Genomic DNA, 10947 nt, shown 5'->3' with positions numbered 1-10947 from the left:
TCAGCAATTTGCTTAAGTAGCCAATTTGGGAAAGGATCCAATCTTAGCGCCTGTATTTCCCCGTGTTTGAAGTATAGCTAAGCATTATTAACCGAATGTCCCGAACTCATATCCTGCTCATGTTTGTCTCCTTTAAGAAACTCTTAGTCTCACCTTCCCTAAGCTGAAAGGTAGGGTAACACTGTCCCATGATTGGGTGGTCAAGGGTTGGGTTTGGGGTCACGTGTTACATTTCCAGCCCTAGGACGCCATTTTGGAGGAAAGTTTGGAATTTCTGACACATAGGAAGAAAAAAAGAGGAGGAGATAACGAAGAAGTTTGACGTGAGGGAAAACAATCTTTCATTTCAGAGGGGGGACCGAAAGGACGACTGCGGAAGTGAGGATTAAAATCGCGAAACAACGGATCCAATTTTGTATGTGCCACTGAACTGGATTTGCAATTTTGAGTTTTGTAAATCCTCTGGCAGTCAGTGACGGCAAAATCTCAAATTATTCTTAGTGCGAGCAAAATTAGCATTGCACAAAGTAAACATGGATCTTGGCGGTTGAATGGAAGTGTTCGTCGGCCTTGAATGGAACTGAAGAACTGTCCGGACCCTTTACGAAGAGGACTTACTATTGCATATGTGGTGTCGTGGCGTCCCTTTTTCAACGCTGTCAGGTTCAAGAAGTGCAGCTGCTAGTTGGTTCGTGGTGGTACCGCTGGTGGCTGTTGTGTTTAGCGGGGACCTGGGCGCCCACCCAGTGTGGCGGTTCTTTTTATTCCGTAGCGATCTGTTTGAACTATCGCTATTCTAAGTGAAATCCGCAGGTTACATGCAAAAGGCACTTCAGTTACCCCTTGACACTAGGGTTGGACGCCCAGAAACAGGAGGTAGTCGTGTGTGTTAACATTCGGATCAGCGCCTGGTCCGCTAGCTGGATACATTTTGGCTCAATTCAGCCTAATCATGCCCGTGCGAAAAAAAGGTAAGTGGTCCTTCAGTGATACAATTGTCGCAAACTCAGCCGAGAACAGTTACACTACTGCTGAAAATGTAGTAATTGGGACCACCCAGTTATAACTCTTCCCTAGCCAGTGACCGTGCATGTGGTCATAGTCGAGAAGTCTGCAGAGAGATGTATATTTAGCACGAGACGTATACCTGGTCTCACAGTGATATTACAGTTGTCGAGTCAGACGATAGGCTACAGCTGTGATTTTAACATGATGTGTATTCGTGACTGTTTCAAGTAAATCAACTTCTGGCTTCTGCAGATGCCTAATGTTTACAGAACTGAAAAACAGAATTGATACATTCCTATCACTGACTGTCTCATGTTTGATCGCAGCTGAAGGAAAAGGCTGTAAGGTTGGTGTTGGCCTTGTATGTAGCCTACGCCTCCCAAGTGCTGCAGCTAACAAACTTTTGTGGTTGTTCTCTAGACGCACAGCGAGCTCTCATGCTCCTGGAAGAATATCGGACGAAACTGAACAACACAGAGGACAGACAACTGAGACACTCCATCCAAAGGGTTATCGACATCTTCCAGAGTAACCTCTTTCAGGCACTTATAGGTACATTATCTCTAAAATGCTTTTGCTCATTCATTTCTAAATTAACCTTGGTGGGGTAGGCTACCTAGTCAATAGGCTTCCTCTTGTCTTAATGAAGGAAGTTTAAAACGGGGATACCAGTCTTGCTCTGAGTAACTGTCTCGGTTTCTGTAGCCTACAAGTGCTGAAAATCAGGGAATTGTTGAGAACCTATGCCATTACTTTTGAAGTGTAGGCCTATTATCTAGTTACCATCTAGTGCTCCTTTGTCTATGGATCCTTACTCCCAGGCATATGTGGAAGTCACAGGCGATCACACTAGGATGTAAGGTAATAAAGTCCCCCATCCCAGGATCTTTGCATTTCTAGTCTTCCTGTGCTTAGTGAGAGATGCCCTTTACTCTAATCACAGTTTTAGTTGCATCACCAGCATTTAGCCTAATCAGTGTAGGAGAGCCTGGTTGTGTCTTCATTTATCAAAGGTGTCACAGTGTTAAAAGGTGGCACAAGTTATACATTAAAAGAAATACATTATCCTTGCTAATTTTTTGTTGTGTTGATCTTTCTCAGTTTTGTGCAGTTTCGATAGGATGGCTTCCTTTATTTGGTGAAGTTTTAGCTTTGTAGCTGAAAGATAGTTTGTAGATTATTTGTTAGTATAAGCAAAGGTAAACATGCCCTTATGATGGGCGTCTGCTGTGTAAGAAGCAGGAGTAATCCCTGGGAAACAAGGCTAGAGTTTCTCCTTGCAGACTAACTGACAGCAAACAAAACATGGAGACCAACGAGCCAGGAAGAATGTTGAAAGTCCTGTTTGAGTTTCACAGGAGTTTATTTGGCAGTCTGCCAGCATGTCTTAGTATCTTCAAGTTAAGGTTGAATTTGAATAAGGAACTTGAATTTCCCCTGGGGATCAATAAAGTATCTATCTATCTATCTAGGTATAAGCCTCTCTTGTCGATTTTCCTACACTTGAAAGTACTCACATGAATGACCTTCAAATGTGACTTAAAAATGTCATATATTGTCGAGTTAATTTGGGAGAAAAACCTGTGCTGTGTTGGTAACAGATGCGTATGGCTAGTTAAGAATATGTTAGTAGTCTACTTATAGCATTTGCACGTTTCCCATTGTACTTTTGGTCTTTTGGCAGATAGACAGTGTGAGTCACTCCATGACTTTTTTTGCAGGCAGTTTAACTGCTGCATTATGGTGGACTTGACACCTTGCCAGTTAGGTTTATGACATGTGAAGCCATGCCACATTGCAAACATGGTCACATGCATGCATACTGCCACACACACGCACACAAACTGTTGTGTACACAGGACATGCTTACTGTACATACCCCCTCTGCCCCACCTAAAAAAAAAGCGCCATACACTTTGTGGGAGCTGTTTACACACGCGCCCCCCGCTGCATTAGATGGTCACTAATGAAAAACGAATTTGAATGACAGTTTTCCAATTCGACTCTTACCCCAAGATGTGTACACGAAGGGACAAACACAATGTAATCTGTCTGTTGACATGATTACCCAAGTCCTAATCCCCCAGCACTGATGATTTATGGCATTTTCACCCAGAGAGCTGCAGTGGTGGCAGCAGCAGCAGCAGCAACAGAAGTCAGACTCAGCACTGCAGTCTGACTCCATGACCAGTGGATCTCACTGATCTCTCTCTCTCTCTCTCTCTCTCTCTCTCTCGCTCTCTCTCTCTCCCTCCCTCTCCCTGCGTAACAAGAATAAGAGTTAACAGGAGCAGAGCAAGTCTTCCTCTGCCTGCCTGCCTGCCTGCCTCCCCTCCTGCCTGTCTGCCTGCTTGCTACTCTCGTCTATATTTGGCTCGGAGGATACGCCAGGTTCGACTTCAAGCACATGCATATCAGTGATGGAGGGAATGACGTTACTGGACTGAAACCGAACTGATGCTGAAAATAATGCCCTTAAATCTTTTTTACTTGCCGCTTGAAAGCTGCACAAAATCATTCTTTAATCAGATTGTGCCATGCTAGGGGGGGAAAAAAATAACAAATTTAAGTTGTTTCCTTCTAAGCAAACTCACATTGGCACAGCTGCACAGGCCTTTAATTTCACTGGCTCGCTCTATATGGTTAGCTTTTTTGCAGGCCCTCAATTCCACTAGTCATTATAATTGGAACAGTGAAAAAAGAAACCGGTGCTTTCAAACACTCCTCCTAGAAAAAGCACCAACAGTTCAGTCACTTGCCAAATCAGTGGAAGATTCAGACAGGGGATGTCACAGGAGCAGAACTTTAGACTTTAGTTTGTTCTGTTCAGTCATATCACAGAATGACTGTTTGCATAACTCAGCACTGTGTAGCACAAGGACTCGTGAATAGTGAGTGCTCTGTGCTTGGGAAAGATCGGGTGGCCACTGTCTGTCCTGGGGCCACGGAGTATAGTCAGGCTCTGTGGAACGCGGTAATGGTAACCCTTGGCGACAGAGGCCCATTTTGTCTGACATCAATACAGTGCTCTGTGTGAGGAGGGTCTTGCCACAGTCGGCTCCCCTGTGCTAGCACGGCGAACATGAACCTATCAGAGACCTGGGCCGCAGCCACAACAGATAACCTCACCACTTGTTGTGACTGGCTCGTCGAGGAAGGAAGGAAGGGCGGAACATGGAAGTACCTGTACTGAGAGTTGGCCTGGCTCGGCGGGCTGTATGCAGTCAGGGCATGCTGTTCAGTCTCGGGACACTCACGCCGTCTCTGACTTACCCTAAAGACACTGTGCTTCTGAAGAGGGCTCTGATTTGTAACATCAACTGCCCCCTCAAACCAGGAGGAGACTCTAGAAGTGTGAAGTCGCTCACATGCATTTCTGTTTGCACCCTCTTTATGTGGTGGTGACTGGTGTAGAGTAACAAGTGATAACCCCTCCAAGTTCAGGTAGCTGGATGAATAAGAATAATAAATTAAATTGGAACATATTCACATCTTGGCGTCCTATACTGACTCAGTAGAGTGAAGAGTGTGGGTGGGGTGTAATGGGGGTAAACAGGTTGGGGTTATGGGGATGCTGATTAGGATGATAGATGCGTTGTCCTCATAGCTGAGCATTAAGTGTGCCACATAATCAAGTTGCCCTTTTAAGTAGACTGTTGAGAGCAGTTTGCCATATGTGATTTTTATGCTCTCTGATGTCAGGCTGGCAAGTGTCCAAATGGGTAGGTTTTAGCTACAATTGTGATGTCTAATTTAATTTCAGTGCTGGCATCGTTATTTCTGTGGATACATTTATCGGCATTTACTACTACTGAAAATGCACAGTGTGTTTAAAACAAACTTCCATACAGAGTCTTATTTAAATTTTTTTGTCCCATCTATACCCACTTCTCCTTTACTCTGTTGCGTTGCTGACCCGTCCACTGTCTCCGGGCCCCATCTATTATTGTTTGCCTAATCGCTGAAATGTGATCAACACATGAAGCTGGCATCAGAGACGGCACAGACTAGAGGACGATGATGGGACTGATTTGCTCTCCCACGCCGGCGCATTGTCACTCCTCCTGTTTGTGCACAGGTGACGCTGCTCGGGCTTTTGTTATCTGGATTGTGTGGGGCTGATGGCCCTCAACACATTGTCTAATCTGACATCCTCATCCTGTGACATCCCATTGCATTCTCCTGCTGGCTCGGTTTACTCCGCTTTCATTTGATATCAGCTGCATCACTGGACTTCTCCTCCGTTGACTTCACATGTCGTGGTCCTGGAGCAACGCCCATTTGTTTTGAGGGCTTCAACAACATAAGGTTTCACATGGAGATTATTACAGTGCATGAAAACAATACACTGTTCTCTTCTTCTTCTTCTTCTTCCTCTTCCTCTTCTTCCTCTTCCTCTTCCTCTTCCTCTTCTTCTTCTTCTTCTTCTTCTTCTTCCTCTTCTTCCTCTTCTTCCTCTTCTTCTTCTTCTTCTTCTTCTTCTTCCTCTTCCTCTTCTTCTTCCTCTCAAATTTCTGCGTCTAATTCAGCTTCAACCGTTTAACGTAGAAACTTCGTTCAAACTTTGTAACGTAGGTCTTGAAAAGGACACTTGAGGAATGTATTTTTCACTTTTGTAAACTTTATACTTTTTGAGATATTAACAAAAAACAAGCTTATTTTCCCCCCATAGACTTTACATTAGCACTATGACATCACAATGGACTAATTAACTTGATTTGCACCTGTATCAACTTCCAGCTGCTTAACTAGGCCAACTCTCTGTGTCTCTCCATTCTACAAGGATATAAGGCACATTCCATCCAACTTTCTATCCATTCATCCTCTTCAAACCATTCACTCATCCACCCATTAAACTATCCATCAACATCCATTAAACAATCTGCCTATCAACATCCATTCAACTTTCTGTCTATCAACATCCATTACTATCTACATTCAACTTTTAAACTATATACTCTGTCTCAGGCTTTAAGCATACAATCTGGCTCTCTTAAGACTACAATTTCCTCTGCTCACAACTGTTTCAAAATAAATGTCCTCACTACAATAATTCACTATTAAATAATTTAACTATTTAAACTACTCAACTATTTAACTGTTCAGCCATTTCAACTGTCAGTTGTTATCAACTATGACTCCTGCCAACTGTTTCCAAATAAAAGTTTGTTTGGCATTTTATGTTAATATACAGTATGTTTATATTTTCATGCACTGGTCATTTCCTCGAAATTACATTTTCTAGTTTTTGACTTGGTCTCTTTCTGTTTGGTCTGTCAAGACACATTTATTTTGCTTCGTAAACATGCCCATATCTTATTTCACCTTTCTGTTTTGTCTAATTTGACTGTTTTCTCACGTTAAGAGCATTTATGCACATTTGGTGAGCTTTTAGACCTCACCAGGGCAGCGTCCGGCGGCCCATGACAGACACACGGATTATTCTGGAAATAAAGCGATTTTTAAACACACCAGCACTCTCCACTAAACCTCCCTGTAAGTCTGGCCAGTTGTAGATTTGAGGCATATTTATAGTTTGCCTGAATCATAACCTCTTTTGATGCCATGCATCTGATTTACCCCTGAGACAAGATTAAATCGACAGAGCTGATTCACGCTGTTATTACATTGCTCCCGTCCCAACATGTGCGTATTTGCCGTTCCCTTCTCAAAATGCCAGTGGACAGACAGGTACCGCTGAGCAGACGTCAGCTGTGCAGTGGTCTGGATGAGATTTGATTGAAGGGCCATGTGTGTTGGGTTTACAGTCTGGTGACATGGGGGCATACGGCTGTGTTTGCTCTCGTAGGAATGCTACTGGACGACTCCTCACTCTCTGCTGGCCCTGTAGTCCTGTCAAGACTGTCTTGCCTCTATATTTTCACATGTGGTTTCCGACATATTCAGGCTAAACTGATTCAGATGCTCCAAGAAGTTTAGGGTAGTGTGACTCATTTTACCCTACTGTACAATGTATTTGAAAGATGGAATAGAAGGACAGACTTTGACCTCCAATGAAAATATGAGTCTATTTTCACAACACAATGCATTTTACTGTACATTTAAGTGTTGCACTTAAAGTTTCTAAGTTTTCTCTTTTACTCTTTCACTAACTCCTAAGATAAGAGAAGGACTGCAAAGCTATGTCAACTTTGATGTTGATGTCAACTCTCATGCACAAGTTTGCTTTTAAAGATTTGATTGATTGATGTGAGCCTTTGAGTGGTTGTTTGTTGATGGCCTAGATCTGTGTTGCTTAGTGGGTATGTGCTTTGCAGACCAAGTGCTGCAAAGACTGATTAATGAATAAATAGACAATAAATGATGGATACAAATGGAGCATCCCATCCACAGATTCAAACAGTTCTTCAAATACATGTTTATGATATACGAGTAACATTCTACAATAAAATGTTAATGTAGCCTAGAATTTAATTTAGTTTCAGTAATTGCAGTTGCATATCACATTTGGGACGGTCTGTTATAAGATCTTCCTAATTTGCTCTCCAAAACATTGCTTTTTAGTTCTCATAGTATTAAGAACAACCTTTTAATCTTTGCGAATTAGGCCTACTCTTAATCCAGAATATTAGGAATCCCAAAGTTAAGACTGACATTGCCCATTTCTGCTAAATCAGCGACTCAGGAGCTACTGATGCGTTGTGGATACGGGCCCTCATTTTTCTGCATTTTTATTTTTTTGCACCCGCCACTCCCAGATTATTGGACTGTTTGGAATTTGACTGAATTTTAGCCATGGCTGGTTGAACTTGTGCAATTAATTGTGAAATCAAGTTTCTCTCAGTTTTTAACTTCTGGTAGAAATAGTTTTCCTTGAAGCTCACCAAAAATCACAGTTCACCAAAAATCACAATGGTCTGAAGAAAATACTGAGTGTGTAACTTCTTGAGCATCATGTGGATGTTTAGTCAGCAATCTTTTACTGTGATTCGCTTACTTTACACCACACCAGGCACTATGATGTGGCCGGGTGTCACCCAGCCATTTCCATTCAGAGTAAGGGTGACAAAAATAATCTGGCATCTTCAGTTTCGTCCTGCTGTAAACCCTTGAAGGGGGAGACAGTGTCCCCAGCCCCAGCCTTTCAAAGCGAAACCGGAGAGGTGGGAATCACCCCCTCCATCGTGTATTATAAAAATATTTACTCTGATTAACCCCGCGACAGGGGCCCATGTGATCGCCCACTTATTTTGAGCTCTGTCACCCAACCTCTGCCATGCATGGATGGAAGAACTCTGTCGGTCTGCTGTTTCTTACTCTGTTTACAACGTTCCACTAGGCTGCTAGGCACAACCAGCCTTGAATTAGGAGCACTCATTTTCTATTGCTAGTTAACTGTGAAATTCTCCCACATTCGCCCCAATCTCTTGATAACCAGTGAGTCAGCAATATTCTCATTGACTGAGTGAAAAAAAGTGATTCTAGAATAGTTCTCACTCAGCATGCAGATAAGATGCAGAAATCAATGGAATATCTCATTATGAAAGACATTGCTGCAGAGGCCTATTTGAAATCCCATGACTTGGCTACCCTCCAGTCATTTATCAATGTTTTTTTTCTTTTCATCGATTCTAGATGTGCATCTGACCTGACTAACGTTTAAATGCTGTATGTTTACTACCACCAAACTAGTTAGGTGCAGTTCACGTGAGACTATGGACTTGTCCTCCATGCCATGCGTGATTGTAACCCGATGAACCCTGAAACAGCTGTAAACGACCTTTTAAAGCCAACGCAGCCACCCCACTACAAGCCCCACACACATCTAATCTTTAGAGTTTACTCAGGGATGTGTATTTATAGATGTTCAGGGGGACATCTATCTACTACCAATAGCTACCACTGATATTCTTATACCCTAGAGATTTCATAGAAGAGGGTCTCTGATCTGTGAAAATTGTGGAAGAAAATGATTCAGAATGATAAGACTTACAACTAAGTTCCAATCTTTAGCTGCATGTAATACTAGTGTACTAAGTGTAATACTAGTGTACTAAGTGTTGTGTGACAAGGTTAGCTTAAGCAAATGACTATACAGATTGCACATGACTTATCACACTGTGCAATATTAGTGGAACCCTGTGCACTGCTGGACTGGTAAAAGTATGAATAAATATTTAAAAATAAGAATGGGTATCATTCAACTGTCTTGGTATTAATTTTTGATGTTGAACTACCGGTATTCAGCTTTGAATTTTTTTTACTCCATGATCATGAATTGTAATTTGAGTGAATGGGATACGGCGGCCTAGTTTGACCTCTGCTTAAGGCTCAGGTTTGTGTTTGTTATTAAGTTAAATAGTATTTATAGCCTGTTTGGTTCCAATTTACCAGTTGTCACCGTGTCACTACTGAAAAGAATGTAGAGGTGAGAAGTTGCCGTAATCAAAGACTGATTTATGCACCATACCATGGACTGATTCCTAAATGAAATTTGTAGCGGTATGACCCGTGCCCACCTGTTCTGCATAACTAATAGCAATATTAGTTAAACTCTCATTTGAATTGAGTCTTATGGTCATGCATTTCTTTGTGTGAAAATGGAACTGTTCTCTCTGTTCTCAGATGGTATCCCACCATTGTCATTACAAGAAATGTATATTTTCAGACCGGTGCATTATTTTGAAAATGTCTCAAGAAAAGTTATTGGGAGCAGGGTTGCTTTCATTTATCATTTTCTTTCAGTTAAGCTATCTGAGTTCTAACAGGGAGGCCACACTGGACACATAACTGAAGTGTTCTGTTCGCGTTGCGTCTGCTGCAACAGTTAGCTTCCACTGTAATCAGTGGACTGCCACACCAGACGTGATAGTGGCACTTACGTTCAAAAAACTAGTTTTAGTTTTCTAAAACTATTTTTACGCTTTGTGAACGCAGCGCTTCAGTGGTGGACCTGGTGTAGCTCGGGTGTTATTGTTACAAGTGTATGAGTATAGCATTTTTATTACTGTGTCTAGCATACGGTAAGTTTGTGTTCAAATGTGAAGTTGTTGTCATGCCTGTTCCTGACTGATTCTTGCAGATATCCAGGAATTCTACGAAGTGACCTTATTGGATCACCAGAAATGTGTGGAGCCAGTGAAGGCTGTGGAAGTGATGCCCCCAGTCAACCTGTGGGACTTTCCCAGTTTTCAAAGCACAACGGTGACCTCCGACACCCTACCCAGCAGCCTTAGCACCAGCATAGAGGTAGGATTCTCACTCAGGTTATGCATGAGACTGGTCATTCATACAGGACTGGTCAGTAACAAATGTGAAGATTCAGAACTAACAGAATTCTCTGCCTGTTGCGTTTAGTTACTTTTCATGTATAAGACATCAACAGGAAGAGTAGCACTTCCACTGTGCTCAATTGTGGGAACGGCAAAGACTGCATTACTTGTCACAGCTTTTAGGATGGAAACTTAGCATGCCAGTGAAAGTTGCATGCTGTTGAAAGATGATACCTCATGGCCTATGAAGGAGATATGTGGCATAAAGTGAGTTTAAACTTGAAATGTCATCAAGATTTTGATGAATGGGAAGGCAGGTACTTGAAAAAATCGAATTGTCCATGTAACAACATCCTCTGTCTCATATCAGTGGAACATCCACACCATGCCGGGTCTGAATACTTTTGAAAACACTATAACACTTTTCAAAAGTATTGTAAATGCATTCTATCACATTTCTTGCCTTATCGTAGTCACATGCATGACTCTTTGTTCAAGGTAATGCTCAATATTTGTCAGCTTCAGTGCTGTAATGGCACTGAGCTCTTCTGATAGTTTACCATCCCTGTTAGAAGGTGTTTGTTTACCCTGGAAGACAGGGAAATATGGTAATGATGGCTCGAGAGCAACACAGTGGAAGGCATTAAAGCTGCTTTGTTGCTGGTTGGGTTGGAAACCGCTTTAGAGCCTGAGGCTCATGTGCCTC

General features: G+C 42.3%; 1 protein-coding gene across 17 annotated transcripts in view; it reads left to right on the top strand.

Annotated features, from left to right (window-relative positions):
* Positions 1-286: 286 nt before the first annotated feature.
* The window catches only part of dlg1b (discs large MAGUK scaffold protein 1b), a 91734-nt gene continuing 81073 nt past the window's right edge, over positions 287-10947 (top strand). For all 17 annotated transcript variants that reach the window (XM_048253602.1, XM_048253591.1, XM_048253579.1 and 14 more), the window contains exons 1-3: positions 287-971; positions 1429-1560; positions 10052-10218. In XM_048253602.1, the coding sequence (XP_048109559.1) occupies positions 953-971; positions 1429-1560; positions 10052-10218 (318 nt within the window). In that variant the 5' untranslated portion in view covers positions 287-952. The remainder of the gene's footprint in view (positions 972-1428; positions 1561-10051; positions 10219-10947) is intronic.

This window comes from Alosa alosa, chromosome 1 (assembly GCF_017589495.1).
Source record: "Alosa alosa isolate M-15738 ecotype Scorff River chromosome 1, AALO_Geno_1.1, whole genome shotgun sequence".
Taxonomy (NCBI): Eukaryota; Metazoa; Chordata; class Actinopteri; order Clupeiformes; family Clupeidae; genus Alosa; species Alosa alosa.
This window is presented reverse-complemented; position numbering and strand designations above follow the sequence as displayed.